This window comes from Polyodon spathula, chromosome 19, assembly GCF_017654505.1.
Source record: "Polyodon spathula isolate WHYD16114869_AA chromosome 19, ASM1765450v1, whole genome shotgun sequence".
Taxonomy (NCBI): domain Eukaryota; kingdom Metazoa; phylum Chordata; class Actinopteri; order Acipenseriformes; family Polyodontidae; genus Polyodon; species Polyodon spathula.
This window is the reverse complement of record NC_054552.1, coordinates 3789247-3805567: the sequence shown is the minus strand read 5'-3', so window position 1 is coordinate 3805567 and position 16321 is coordinate 3789247. Positions and strand designations below refer to the sequence as shown.

Genomic DNA, 16321 nt, shown 5'->3' with positions numbered 1-16321 from the left:
CTCTGCACTTCTGGCTGCCACTATGTTAATAACACCATCCCAATTGCTTTGTAAAAATGTTGTAGCTCAAATTCTGTTCTGTATGAGTCCTTCATGATTGAGGTGTGCTATCTTTGGAGGCTAAATGGCTTTGGTTGCAAAACATTGCAAATTAAGTTTCCACATGGACAAGAAATAATGAAATTCTGTACAAAACACATATTTCAAAATATATAATGCAGATGTAAAAAATGGCACTTTCACTATATTGACAAATACTTGCTAAGGATTTTTTATTTGTATTTTATGTTAGTACATATATATTCTGAGAATATATTATATATTTTATAATAAAATTATATATATTATATATATATATATATATATAATATAATATATATATTATATTATATATATAATATATATATATATATATATATATATATATATATATACACACACACACACACACACACATCACATTCATAAATGCATTGTGGTATATTTGGAATATAGTATGCACCATTTAAAGGCATATACAGTAGTAACCGAGTGCAATTTTGAAATACAACATAATACATATCAGAACATTGATTGCATTGTATGTTACTGTAAATTCATAAGTGGTCTTGTTATAGTAAAACATGTTTACTAGTCCTAATAAAATACCGGTCCCCTCACTAAATAATATTTGAGCATTAAATACAATACATTAATCTGCATGATCCCGTATATTGACATAATTTTACATTCATATTTTCATGAATGCATAAATACATCTTGATATTATAAGAAGCGCTAGTTTATACAGAGGAACCAAAAAAACATAGTGCTGTTGGCGTGTGTGTGTGTGTGTGTGTGTGTATATATATATATATATATATAATTCTGCCATGACATTTTTCATGTAGGAACTCTTTTTCAGATGTGCGTGCGACGAAGAGATTCTTTTATCTGTAACACCTGCTGCTGTTTTTGTGCTGTTATGGAAACAAACTGACAGCTGATGCAGATTACGGGATACATATAGGTTTTTGTTTGTTTTTTTCCTCCCCAAGTAATAACTGAAAACAGTAACAAACAAATAAAACGCATTAACTTGGGGAGTTACAAAAATGAATTCCGAACGCTTTACATTGCCTGTGGATGAATATTTGGGTAAGTGGTTGGTTTTTAAATCGTCCAGTATTTAATCTTGAAAACGTTCCTAAATATTAAGTTACTGTGCGTTTAAACAGAGTAGATGTTTTTTATTATTATCATTTGTTTATCTGGCAGACGCCTTTATCCAATGCAAGGCGTTGGGATGTATTTTTTAATTTGATTAAATGTATTTTTGAGTTGCAGATATATAGATTGCAAAAAGACTACACAGTTCACCCAATGCATTTTTACAGCATCCTACTAGGTCTGGAGCACTTCTCCAGGCACCACGAATGCTGCGGCCATGAAGTGCATAGAGGAAAACTTAGATGCACTGTGTAAGAGACATTTTAAACAGCATATTGCTGTATCTCACACAGAGACTACTAAACAGAAATTATTAGGTACTTTTTTTTTTTTAATTAATATGTCTGTTGTCTGCTATTTTATACAGCGTTTTTGTGTTGTAATCTTATTTGACAAAGACAATCTCTGTTATTCAAAGCACGTCATGCAAGCATTTAATAATTATTTCTCTAAACATTAAAACATTTATTGTATACCTGTACAGAGCACAGGTACATACATAACTCAAACTAAGGGTTTGTGTGTATATATATATATATATATATATATATATATATATATATATATATATATATATATATATATATATATATATATATATATATATATATATAATTAGTCTTTATCTGATGCAAAACAGTACCAATAAAAACGCCCTTCTTCAGTTTATAGTTTTGTTGTTGAAGTTGTTTCTGCACAGTCATGTTCTACAAAAATGCAGAGAATGCATACTTTCCAAAAATAATGGCTTTCCCTGAAATGTATGCTTGTATATTTCAGTTAGAGCAAGGAAATGCCAAAGTTATTTGAAGCTTTTTAAAATGACTATGCCCCTTTAAAACAACCAGAAAGTTGATATCTGGATCAAGAAAGTTTTACAGGCCCCCCCCATGACAGACCTGTCTTCAAAAGACACATGATGAACTACACAGTAGAACGACTTTCAGAGCTTGGGTGGATCTCTTTCAAAGTTAATGTCTGTTTTCTGATGCTGTAACATATCTCAAGTTTGTTTAGATGCCCTGGCTTCGCCCTAGGAGTGGATTAAATTTTCTCTTGCGAGCTTGAAGAAAAAAAAAAAAGACATAAGACATGAAACCCTTAAGGCAGAAGCACTGGATGCCAAGGATCTAATATCAAGCTGTAAAAGTTTAAGTAAATGTAAATAGCTGTCTGGTGAATTATTCTACGTGGCATTGTATGATTGGAAATTAACAAAACAACTGAAGATTTATCTTTTTTGTAAAATTGCCTAAGAATGTTTTGTGTAGCTTCTTGTGGAAAGACATTTTTTTAAAATAAATAATGTCTGCCAACTTCATAATTGTAGAGTACCGAACATGTCACCCCTTAAGCTAAGTGTGGAAAGATTTATTGAAACAGTAGCTTTCATCTGGATGAGCTTCAGTCATTGTTTCTGTAGTGTGCTACGCTCTTGCCTTTAAAAGCTTTCACATGACATAATGTTTTGATCCTTTTTATTCAAGGAGAACAAATAGTGTGAAAGTTTTTCAGTGTAACTGTACGTCATTCCTTTTTCTCTCACTTTTGTACAGCTTAGCATTGCACGTTAGGACTTGAGCAGCAGTGCCTCCTAGTCGTTATTATTTCTGGAATCGCTAATCTTCCCTGCAGGGTTAATGGGACCAAGTGGCAAGTTCTGATCAGCCGAGCAGTTTCTTTGTCTACCCCTTCCAGGTGGCTACCATCTTGCCCCAGTATTATGGATTCAAATTACAACACCACAATAACATTACTGGTAATCGGGATATATTTACATCTGATCGAAGCGTGGCATTTTGGAATCCCCCCCATGTGAATGTAAGGACTCCACCTGCCTTGATCTCAGCCTAGGGTGGAAGCACATATCCCTCTAGAAATTTCTATTGAAATAAGAAAAATTCTGCATGTAACATAATGCAACTAGACATATACTTGCAAAGTCCAGCCTACTGACTCTGTTTTTACAGAGATGTGCTGGGGGGTACACTTCCTGCTGCCATGTGCCAGTCACATGGCAGAATACAATTACAAGAAAGACACAAGCAGAATACATATTTACTTAACTTTTTTCTGGTGTTTCCGATAATTTACATTCTGGTTCTGGCGCTTCAGTACTGAGTTATCATAATATGTCCCAAGATGTGTATTTGGGCTTTGTCTGGACAATCAGAGAGGACACTAATGTTCAAATCAGTACTCTTGGTACAGTAATAGGAAAGTGACACTGCTTAGGCTAATTGCTGAAGGCTGAAAGCACAGTAACTGAAAGGTTCTGGCAGGGGTTGACGTGTGTACCACAACCAGTAAATGTCAGAAAAATTCATTTTTATGAGTCATCTAGATTAGTGGTTTTCAGCCCCCGGTCCTGGGGGCCAGCTGTGTCTGCTGTTTTTCATTCCAACTGAGCTCTCAATTACTTAACTACTAGACCCTTAATTGATATGATAATTGGCTTAATTAGACCTTTGTAATTATTGTCAGCTCTTAAACTGTTGCACAGTTCGAGTTACTTATAAAATGTTATAGCTAACTTGAAATATGTTTGAGCTGAAAATAGGTATATTAAGCTAATTATCAGAACAATTAAGGGTCTAGTTAAGTAACTGAGAGCGTTGGAATGAAAACCAGCAGACACAATGGGTTCCCAGGACCAGGGCTGAGAAACATTGATCAAAGTGATTATTATTGTGTAGTTGATTAAACAGACTGTTGAGTTATCTGGTAGGAGTGCAGTTAATTATTATATTATATATTATAAGAACTAATACCTGGCACTTGGCAATACACGTCCTGCCGTTTCTCTGTTTAAGAAAGCAGTTTATAGTATTGTACACAAACATAATGCAAGGTATGTATTAGTTTATATAACAATATAATTTACTTAGTTTTCTTGGAGTGTGATTTGTTCTGAGCTTATTTTTTGTAAAACCAAGTTAAAGTAGCTTATAAAACATCCTTTAAATGGAGCCTAAGGACTTGGCCTACTTTGTTAGATAGCATGTACGTTTGTGTTAGAGAAAAGTAGGGTACTGAATGAAATGCAACTTTTAAGATCTGTCTTTTTGTCATTCAGGTTACCGCATAGTATTAAATTGCCACTCGCAAAAAGCTGCATTTTAATAAGTCATACTTTATACTGTAGATTTATAGCTAAGTAAATACAGAAGTGCACTAATTTCCATACCTTGTCAAGGGTTTATTAAATGTAGGTTGATTTTGCGTATAGTACATGCATACGTGAATACAGCACAGATTAGTCAAATAGATCTGTCTAGTATTTTCCTCTTGGTGAGGTAAGAATAATGTTTGACTACTACAGTAGTTCCCAGGGATTTATAGGACAGTATATTAGGAGGGTAAAATATACTAATACTACATCTAGGGAAGGCTGTGTGGTCCAGTGGTTAAAGAAATGGGTTTGTAACCGGGAGGTCCCTGGTTGAAGTCCCAGCTTACCAAGTAATTTAAACTCCTTGTGCTCTGTCTCTTGGGTGAGACATTGCTGTAAGTTACTGTGCAACTGTTGCATAGTTCACACACCGTGGTCTTTTATCTTGTAAAGCGCATTGTGATGGTGGTCCACTATGAAAGGCACTATATAAAATTATTATTATTATCACGGCCATCCTTTTATTCCCATCTGAATTCTCCTTTTTACTAAACAGACAATATTCCTCAGTGATATTTCTACAGCAAGTGGGTAATGGTCAGGAAGGAACTCTATATAGTGGATTATTTTAAATGGTAGGACCTTCCAGGATTATAGCTTCAAGCAAGTAATGTGAAAGGAATTAGTGTTACATTTATCAAATGTATTAGGGCAAGGAGGACAATCCAGATGTGCACTCACAACCTTGAAAGTGCATTCCCTTTTATTTACTATTTAACAAAAGGTAGATATCATTTTTCATGCAGTTTAATATGCATAACACACTATTCAGTTTATTCAAATGTAAGCAGAAGATAATGTGCATTTTCACCTTGGTACAAAAAAAAAAAAAAAAAAAAAACATATTTTAATGTTCTAAATTATGCCATTGCTTACAATAGATCTGCTACTGAATGCAAGTGAATAGCCCCCACGGTAACTTAAAAAAGAACCCGCTGTTTGCATTCATTTGTCAGTAAATCACAGGTAAGTCAGGGAATAATGACCTACACTTTAAGCAGCAAACAGATCAGGTGTAACAGGTGCACAGGGACAGCAGTGTCACTTGCATGGATAATAATACTGTAACTATGTACTGTTGTATGTTATGACGAGAGTTGGAAAAAGTAGTGTGTTAGAGAATTAAGAACCACTTGTGATGTAAGATCTGCTTTTTTTATCATAGCACATCTCACATAGTTTTGAATACTAGTCCTGTCTGTACTTGGCTATAAACTCATTATCAAGTCATAAGTGTACGTGCATGTGCATATCAAAGTATCTATGTATTTGTTGTACATTTTATATACCGGTAGCTACTACTTTATGTTGTATGTCATTTATATATCTATATTGTCTGATTTATATATCTATCTATATATATATATACTATATATAATATATATATATATGATATATATCTATATATATATATATAATATATATATATATATATATATCACTGATATCCCCCTGGGGATGCAGGTGTATTTTACGTTTGATCTATGAAAGATTAAAAACGTTTTCTAAAAGTGAAAATAACTGCTTAAAACATTTTGTAACTTTATTTGGGATAAGAATACGCATTCATTATTGTGTCTGATTTGAATAAACATTATTTAGCATTGGCTTAGATAACTACTGTTGTCTTGTAGCATTCACAATAATCATAAAGATAATGTAATATTAGCTGTGTATCACCTATGTGTCTATGTATTTCTTACATTATAATCTGGATGATAAAGTTTTAAACTTGCTGTGTGCCTCATCCACATTATTGTAGTACTGATCCAGTTTAACAATTACCAATCACAGGTTGTCTCACACATATACACAGGGATAGAGAAAGACAACACTGTTTACAAGAATGAACATTCCACTAATATTCCACAAGGTAACTCAATATTCCACATGTCTTATTCGGAATACTGCTTACCTTATACTGAATATGCCGTTTTCGGGAGTGGAATACTTATCCTGAATACTGAGTATTTCTGTGTAATAGAGGAATATTAGCCTGCATATAAACATACTGATACTGTAGTTCATCAATAGCAGAATAAGTAGATTGCAAGATTTGAAATAACATTTCCATAGCTGAATAATTGTCAGTAAAGGTGAAGTTAAATACAATATGTTTTGCCTTTTTAACAAATGAACTTGAGTAATCTAACACAGTTTAAATGAACAGATAATATAGCTTTGTAATATAAATGCAAGTGTTAGCACGTTTAGAATGTTGCTCTTTTTTGTGGTCCTTCATGGAATGCCTCCAAGAACTTGCCACACTGTAGCTGTCTTGTGGTTGTCTGTTTCAGCTCTAGAACATGTACCCTTCTACATTGAAGATGCACTGAGCCAGCTGTTGGAGCACAAAGAAGAGTACACCCAATTTGGCATTGTAAGATTTTTTGCAGATTAGTAAGTATGACCATTAAGACTTTTCACTCAAGGATTTCAACAGATATTAAATTCAGAAGATCACAGTCGCTGGTCATACATGTCAAATAACTTAAATAACTTATGTATTCCCATGTGACTTTTATAGCAGCTTTAGAGAAGGACTTGGACAAGACAATTTCACAAGCATTTCCGGGAATCTCACAAGAAATTGAGACTTTCCCAGTAAAATACTGAGACCGTTTTTTGGGACACTTTCATGTGCTTTTCCTGTCAAGTTTCACGTGTATTGTCCATTCACCTGAAATAATCACGCATGTAAACCGGCCTGTTGATGACAGTCCTCATATTCAATACAGGGTCATAGGTGGAGACGGAAGTTGCAGTATTCATTTAAAATATTGACATGTGAGTATAGTATATGCATACTGCACAAACATAGAGGATGTGTAGTGGGCCATGGCTGCTATTAATTGTTAGCCTTATTATCCAAAAAATAATTTGCAGTGAATAATTCCTTTTATATCTTTTTTTAAAAGTGAGATATGATGACATGTACAAGAATTACACCATTAATATATGTTTTTTTTTTTTTTTTTTTTACATAAGAAATCTTTGTTTGAGTCTACTTTTCTAAAAACTGAAAAATAGTAAATATACAATTTGTGGGATTTGTTAAAACAAAGCATGTTTTAAATGTAGGAAACAATTTTATCTAGTAAGGTAAGCAGACTTTGCGGTAAGGTTGCTGATCCATGCTATCTTAATGTCTATGTTGGATAAGCACTTAATTTTGTAAGATTAGATTGTACTGTATATTGAGTAGAAGGTTAGATGGAAATAGTAGTAGGTTAAAGTTTTTATTTTTTTTTATTTTTGCTATACCTGCTTGTCTATGGTACAGCTACAATTTTGTTTGGTTTATGTACTGTAGTTGGTACACTATTAAACTTGGGGAACAGAGTTAGATTGGTCAAACATACTTCTATACAAATTAATAGTCATATAGACCAGGCAAGGAAATAAAAATCAAAACCAATTTCGATTTTAAAAAATAACAGCCGTTGTAGACATCTGTAGACAGCAAGTTACTGAAAAAGTTATCTTGACTTAGTGTGATTCTTTGTCAAAAAATGTATAACCTTTAGTTATCATGCCTTCATTTTGCTGTCATTTTTTTTTTCATTTAAATTAAACTGTCAGCAGGTTTGAACGCTTATAGCTCTGCTATGTTTGTGTTGACATCATGATTGAAGCATGATAAAATCCCCATAGCAACTAGCACCTAGCTATTGCTACAAAATCAAATTATTTTGGGAAGTGTCTGATAGTGTGAATGTGTGATTAGCTTTTGTCTTTCTAACTTAAAAAGCTAAAGCTAAAAAATAAAAAAGAAAAAAAAAGGAAAAGAAAAATTAGCTTCAGATGATGTAATGGGGGTAAATGTTACTTCATAGGCATCATCTTGCAGTTGAAGGGTTCCGTAGTAGTTCTCCTGTCTAATTGGACGGTCTCCTCCTGTATGTAAATGAAGCTCCCGTCTGTGTAGCATGGCGGTGCAGTCGCTTCGAGCTGTGGCGCAGATGCTTTTTGAGATGCGCGCAGCCTCCCTGGGCACGCCCCCCAGCCAGTGAGGACCTCCTGAACGTTTCTGTACCAGGCGAGCCTTCCTGCTCAGCTGGCTGCCTAGCAACGCGTTCCAGATGCACACATCCGCGCAAGAACCAGCGATAGGGTCCTCCCTGCCACAGATGATTAAACTGATTTTGGAAACCATCTACGGTAATAAGTAACTATTTAATAATAATTAAGCAGTGTTTACATGCAGTGCTGGTTAGTAGAAAGATAATCAGTTGTACTTTTCTCATGCATAATGCATGAGAACTAGGTTGTTAATTTTGAATCTTAATGTTGCATACATTGTTTTGTAAGTTATCTGTAAGAACTTTAACACTGTTGATTTGGTTTGTGGTCATTGGTACGGTAGATTACTTTAAGATATTCAGTCCGTGCTTTGATATAATATGGGTTTTAATCTTTGCCTTTTTTTTTTTTTTTTATGTAGCCATCAGTTTGGTTGACTTCCAATTGAGTGTCAATTGAGAATATGTTTTATAGTATTAATTCAGATACATATTTAATATAAAAAGTACAGTACGTAAACAGATGCTTTTTATTCCAGGCAGAGAACTGTTCTGATTGATAAATCTAGCCAGAAGTATAATTAAAAGTGGTTCAGAAAGTTAGACTGTAGGGTGCCTCTTTATTTCTGATGAAGGATATTCAGTGATCAGAGCTGTTTGCTGTGCCAGTCTCACTACTTGAACTGGTGTCCAGAAAGATGGCTGAACTGAGTACAAGTTGTTACCAAATGTGTCAACAAGAAATCGTGTTTTAACAAAATGCCCAAAGGGCATAACAAAATTAGTTTGACCTGCTTTCCTGAGGTACAGTATGGCATTGAGATCTATAGATCTACAGTACCTACACATTGTACTGTACATTCTGTTTCTGTTTTTCCTAGCTCTAGGCTTTCTGATGACAGCAATTAAAAAAAAAAAAAAAAAAATTCTCTGAATGCAAACTACTCCTTATCCAGAAGACCATGGGTTCCAATTTTGAGTATATCCAGTGAAGCAGGGTTTCTGTGCTTTGAGGTAGAGTGACTGACTGTTTACTTACAGCATCAGTACCTACCCTGTGGTGGAAAAACACAATTACATGATTTTACAATAATAATTTCATTCAGTAAAATAACTAACAATTCAATTCAATAAAAAGTACTTAGTTTAAATTAATTAATACATTACAGCTAATGTATTCAACTATATAATATCGATATCAATGTACTGTAGCTTTACCAAGGTGAAAAGTTCACTAAAATCAAACACAGTTTTTGATTACAGAATATGATAATATTCTGATCTCTAAGGGGAGTTTTCTTTTTTTTAAATAATTTATATGATATGTATTTGAGAGCTGTGGTTTTCCTTTTCCTTTTATCAAGCACTGAAAGCTCAGTTTGTTCACAACAATATAAAGTCAATACTTGTAGCCAGATAAACAAAGCTTTGTTTAAGAAGTTATCAAGCCCCAGATGAGCAAATTTAGGTTTTTATACAATGAATGCAAAGCAAACACACGTTTGCAAATATTACATATTAGGCTAACATAAAATCTAAATATTGGAGCTGAAGTCATTGCAAGTGTACTTTACATGCGCAATGCTGAAAGGTGCACATTCACAATGAAACTGACTAGGATCAAACTGCCCCGACCTCTCTATTGTCTGATCAAAAACACAAAGCTTACCCAAGAAATTTTTGCTGGTTTGGATGTGCCTGCAACACCTGTAGAGGATTTCTCTATAAGCAGTTTGCTTTCTGCTAACTGTATAATATAATTTATTTTCTTTGTGTTTTACCTGTATGCAGAAGAAAAGGCTATATACTGCTTATGACTTTGATAATCCCATACCCTCTTTTAAACAACAGTGATTGATAGAAGAAAGTGATGATGCATTTTTCAGTTCATGTTGACAGCTGAGAGATCCAGAACATTGAGTTTGTGCCTGCATGTAAGGTTCCAGAAACACTGTTTTCACTGTACATCAGATACTTTTTCAGTGTTTTAATTGCCATGTTAAATGTATTCATTAATAATGTAATTTGATCAATATTATCCCCTAAGGCCCAAGGCAAATGCTCAGTGAGGTCATGTACTTTTTAAATTATTTTTTGTGCTAATTTTATTAGAATTAATGACCTACTTTCATTAGTAATTGAAACATTTAAAATTTTGGACTAAATTCACAAAACTTCAATCCAGCTATTTGTGAAAAAAAAAAAAAAAAAAAACACAAAACCTAAAGAGAAAAAAAGTAAGAAAGATTATTATTCCTGGGACTGTTAGTTTGAAACTGGGTGGGCACAATCAAAACAAACAAAAACTGTACAGCTGCCACATTATTTTCCAGTTCTATGCTGACATCCAGTGAAGTATTCCAGAGGAAATATATAAAATGTTTTATAAGGGCCTGCTAAGGCAGCACTGTGTTTGATTTGAATTGTATCACAAAACAGTGAACAGCATGGGTCAGATAGATTACAATATAAAATCATTCGAGACAGTTATTTGACAAAGAGAAATGGGTGAGGAAAAAAAGAGGAGTAATTTAAACAATTTACTATACTGCATTTTTAATGGTGCCAAATCTCTCCTCAATCATTTTAACAACATGAGTGCAGAAGAGTGTTATTTAACATGGAATTTATTCCTTACATTTATATTATAATGGGGATTAGGTTACTGCACACTGCTGAACACTGTTACATCAAAGGGGTAGGGGTGCCCAGCTTTGTAATTGTGACCTGATAATGCAGAAAAATCAGGATCATTACAGGCGAAGAAAGTAGTGGAACAAAAGAGTTGGATTACTGGGTTTGAGTTTTAGGTGCTGCTCATTTGGAAACCTTTTAACTGTTTGCAGTAATACCAAGGAATATTAATGTATAAGCTTTTAATGAAGTCATGTTATTCTCTAGCCTTTTAAAGCTGGCTTAAGACATAAAAAACAAAATAGATTAAACTGATTATATTAACACTGCTTTTTTTCCCTAAAGTATAGTTTACACTAAATCATATTTTGTACATGTTTGGACAGTGCATTTTGTAAGAAACTGATCTAGGGTAGTGCTTTTACAACTGTCTAAATATTAAACTGCAAACATATATGTTCCCTGTATTTTTGAGTGAGTACCCAAATGCCAATTCATAATATAATTCGCTAAATGTACATATGTGTCCTTTGTATGATGACTGGTTTGTGTATGTATTAAGTACCCAAATGCCAATATATATATATATATATATATATATATATATCTTATCTATGACTGGTATATATATAAGATTGCTTTTTCTACAGGAAACTGCATTTTAAAAGCAGAAATATCAGAATACTGTAAAAAGCTATAAATGTGCTTTTTTTTTTAAGGTGTTGAGACTACAGTGTAACAAATAAGCTCAGTCTTTGGGTTTATGCTATATGAATTATGATATGAGTCCAAACTTGCAGCTGGTCGATTGGTTCAGGTAGTCGCTAAACAAATACAAAATAATAAACTAAAGCTAACTTGTGCGATTAGTCATATGACGATTGTAGATTTTTCAGCTTACAGAATTTTTGTGTGTCCAATGTTTTGTGATTTTTGTTAATTGTATTATAATACCCCTAGCATTTCTTTCTATTTTTTCCCTGTACAGTTTTAATAGTGTGCGAAATGGAAGTCACATCCTATTTCGAGAATTCAACTTTGTCAAAGCCACTCCACACAACCGATCCTCCTTCCTGCGCACATTCTGGAGATGTTTCAGACAGATTGGAAAGAATGGAGGTAAGCACTTCAATTTAATGCAGAGTGGATGAACGTCATGTTAAAGCAGCCCAGTTCTGTCACTTCAACTCATAAAAGTCTGACAGGCAGTGCTTATCGCCTGAGGACAAAATACATGTCATGTTCCCTCAGCCATTCCCCAGCACCCTGGCAGTTGCAGCAGCCAATTTAGAATTAAATTTTGTCTCAACGGTACAGTTTGACACTCATGGACAGCAAGTCTTGAGAGAGTGATGCATTTTGGGTAGAGGTCTATTTTTCTGAATTGCCAATTACCATATGACACATGATGGCACCCACCATTTGCTGTCACGGATAAAATTACTTTTCAGCTTTTCTCCTGGATGTTTAGGGAAAATATTGATTGCTGCAGGGCATCGTGTGGGAGCTGCTTATAATGCTTGTGGTGTGTGGGCTAATGATCTGCTGGAGTTGCAAATCGCTAGACTTGTGTCCTGATTGCAGACAGATATTTTAAGACTGGGCTATATAGTACAGTATCCTCAGTTTCTATCTATAAATACAAAACACTTGATCATAAGATATGTTGAAATACAAAACTAAATGTAAAAAAGGTTATTTTTTTTATCCATAATGCGTTGGTATATTTATATTATGGTGTTAAAGTTACGATCAGTTAACTAATCAATAAAACTGATATTTCTAAACCCTTATGTTTGCTTGGTATTTGTTAAGCTTTTAATTGCTGCAGTTATGCCAGAAGGTGAAATTGCAAGTTAAAACTTTCAAAGGTGTTTTGTCAGAACTGTACACCAAAGCCATGCTTATCAAACACTCACTTCTTTCATAACACACAACAATATTTGTTGTTACTGCCTTCTAATGTTTATGATTCAGTGTATATAGGACAACTGTGTTTTAGATAAATACTGGTCTGTTTGAAAAGTAAATACTGGTCTGTTTTGATAGTAAATACCTCTGCAAATAACATTTCATGGGTTAAGTTGTTTAGTGTACTTTTTGTTTTAGTTTTTTTTTTTTTTTTTTTGTTTGTTTTCTAACTGTGTGGCAAATTACCAGCCGACCTTAAAATAAAAAAATAAAATAGTAGTATGGTAAATCCAGTTATTTACCTGTCATGTAGTAGCTTATGAAACAATTCCCTACATGTTACCTGTTAGTGCACTTCCATTAGTACATCACATTTATTTACCCTTTCAGTATACCATTCATAATTTTGGCAGTACTACAGTAGCTCACCTTCTGTTGAGCCAGGAAGAGTTCAAATTAAAATACCAAAATGATTATTCATTGAAAAGCTATAATAATAGGATTTGTCAAGACATTTAGTAGAAAGCATTAAACATCTGATGCAGATTTGTACTGGGATAGAAAGGGGAGGGTAATGTACAGTACATACAGATAATTAAAAAGCTATTGTAAGGTAATGGTTTTCATTATAAACCAGTACTGTGTCATGTGTCTGATTCATCTGTACATTTTCATTGAATTAACTGTATGACAGACTGTAGTAATAATTGTCTTTTACCGGCTAGGATATGGATGCTACAATACCACCAAAACAAAACTATTTTAATTTCCAGATCAGTTCATCATCTTTATATCAGTTTAGTACAAGCCTTTTGTCTTGGTGATTAAAAAGCATTCTCAATATTCAGTAAAAGAACATGAAACAAGATCTAACAAACCTTGCATTGAAAGGTGAAAGCCTGTCATTGGTTTCCAATGATAACTGAAAGAAGTCACCCAAAGAGGCTTGCAGAGGCATGGCCCTGTGAACTCTGCTTGCTGTAACAAGAATACAATTAATCTAAAGATGTAATTACAGACACAGATGCAAAGCATTGTGTAATCATAGTACAGTAGTCTCTGCGTATAGGAACACTTCTTAAGAGAACTCTTTGACTAAGAGAACACCCTTGTTGTGAAACAGATTTTTCCCATTTTAAATCCTCCGGTTAAAGGAACGGGAACTTTGGTTAAGAGAACTCCTTCTTGTCACTGATTAGAGATCCGTTCACTTATACAGTACTGTTTTGTAACCTGATAACTCCTTCTTATCATCAAACTTAAATTAAAATGGTGTATTCAGTCTTTTCAAAATGCGCTGCTGTTTCTCTTGCTTCAAAAAGTTGTACGTTGTTCGAGCTCTTGGAGGGGAAAAAAAAACCTGTCTCAGAGCAATTTGTGTTTCCCATTCTGGTGAGTTGCTTCACCATTCTGTTAATGTGTGCATGTCTTCACTATTGATCCTGTATTCATAATTAATCTAGAGCTGTAACTGCATTTTTTAACATCTGTAGGGGTGCTGTGTTCATTTATTTTGACAGTTTATTAACATTAGTTTGTCTGTTACTTTATTATTATAGTTTATTAACATGTTGCTTTTCTCTTATTCAGTTAATTTCATATGTTGAGGCACGTGCGTTATGAGAAGTAATAAATATTAATTTATTTATTGATATTGTGTCTGGTGCTCAACTCCATCAAGAGAACACTTCATCTAGCAGAACACTTCGCTTGCTTCCTGAGGAGTGTTCTCTTAGCCGGAGACTACTGTACTGTATAATGTTTTTGTGGTATTGAGATATGTAGCCCTTTCAGTCTTTAATTAACCAACAAATGTAGTCTGGCTTTGCCATCTAAATCGGTTTTCTACCGCCTGGATTTATCCAAATAGCCATACATTTCACAGTTTCTCAGATGAGGGGCTGGTAAATGTATGAAGTTTAAAAAAAGTGAACGATAAAAACAAGGCAATTAAACGGTATAATGTAGAGCCCCCACCCCAAAAGCTTCTTTAGGAGACCAATAAATTGGGGCATTAAAAAAATATCTGAGGCTTCTAGTTTATCCTGTGCATTGAGCCTTATTTGGCTACAAGGAAGCATGAATTTTGAGACCTTGTCTGCAAAAGAACTGCAAATAGCAATCAGACCATCTGCTGGAAAGTAAAACCCACCTATAAGAAGCATCATATTTTTGTTAATTTTGTCCATCGTTCTGAGTTCCAGTCTATTAAAACTGCTGGAAGTGCTGTTGAACAGGATGTCCGGATTCTCCACTGACAAGTGTGGTCTAAGCAGAATGATCTGCTTTCCTGCTCCACAGTAATATTTTCCATGAAGATTACCCATTTCACAAGATGTCTGTGCTAGCCACTTTGGTACCTGTTCCATGAACAATGCCTCATTGTGAAAAAAATCTGTCATTGCAGGCTAGACAGGAGGTTGAGACAATGTATTTGATGGCTGCATACTTAGCTTAAAAATATATCTGCCATCCCCTGCAAGGAAGGTTAAATAGCATAGAGAACTAAATACGCAGTTAGCATGCGTTTACTGGGAGACGTGCAGCATCAGCAATGTATACAGCATAAAATAAAGACATATGTGTCATTGAAAAACTGCAGAGGTCTAAGATCATTTACTGAGATTACTTCAGTTATGATTTAATGCAACAACCAAGGCACTTTATGAGTGTTTATGGTAATTGCTGTAGGAATATGTTTTTGGTTGCCCAAACAAATCCTGCATTAGCTTTTAGTTCAATAATCTTTATCTCGGATGCCTTATTGTAAACATTCAGAATCATCTACTGACTGGCAACCAAAGCGTGTTCACCACAGAGTGTCTATCAGAATGCAATATTGCTATAACATTGGCATTAGAATTGTAGTAGTTTAAAAAAAAAATCTTTATACTTTGCATAAAATAAACATATAAAAATAAATGTATATTACATATGCACAAGTTCATTGATTATAAAATACAATAACATTACAATTCCATTTGTCAATATTGTATGGTAAGCCTGCCGAGCTCCAAATCTTACTTAAACCAAGGTTTAGTGTCAATCATCCTGATTCTTACAAAAAGTATAACTGGTGGTAACATTGTTGGGTGTGTTGATTTTTTTAATTTTGTGTCCCATAGGAAAGAACATTCTAAATTGGATTTAACTCCACTGCAGCATTAGAAAACCTTTGCAAACCTGCAATAACTAATGAAATGGTTTTATTGTTTTACGGCCTGTAGTAAGGCCTTAATTAATCATTTATTCAATTGACGGCTCCAGCCACAATCCCAAGTGTGTGTTGTAGGGAGGATTTTATCTCCGTCCTTGCCACCCAATACTCCCCACATATACAACCCCGCGCCTCGGCCGTGCTCTCGCCCGGCAA

The 16321-nt window shown here is 34.2% G+C and overlaps 1 protein-coding gene across 1 annotated transcript in view; it reads left to right on the top strand.

Annotated features, from left to right (window-relative positions):
• The first annotated feature begins 929 nt into the window (after positions 1-929).
• c19h11orf49 (chromosome 19 C11orf49 homolog) overlaps positions 930-16321 on the top strand; it is a 36935-nt gene continuing 21543 nt past the window's right edge. Inside the window, exons 1-3 of the mRNA XM_041217855.1 lie at positions 930-1137; positions 6679-6781; positions 12026-12156. Of these exons, the coding sequence (XP_041073789.1) occupies positions 1095-1137; positions 6679-6781; positions 12026-12156 (277 nt within the window). The 5' untranslated portion in view covers positions 930-1094. The remainder of the gene's footprint in view (positions 1138-6678; positions 6782-12025; positions 12157-16321) is intronic.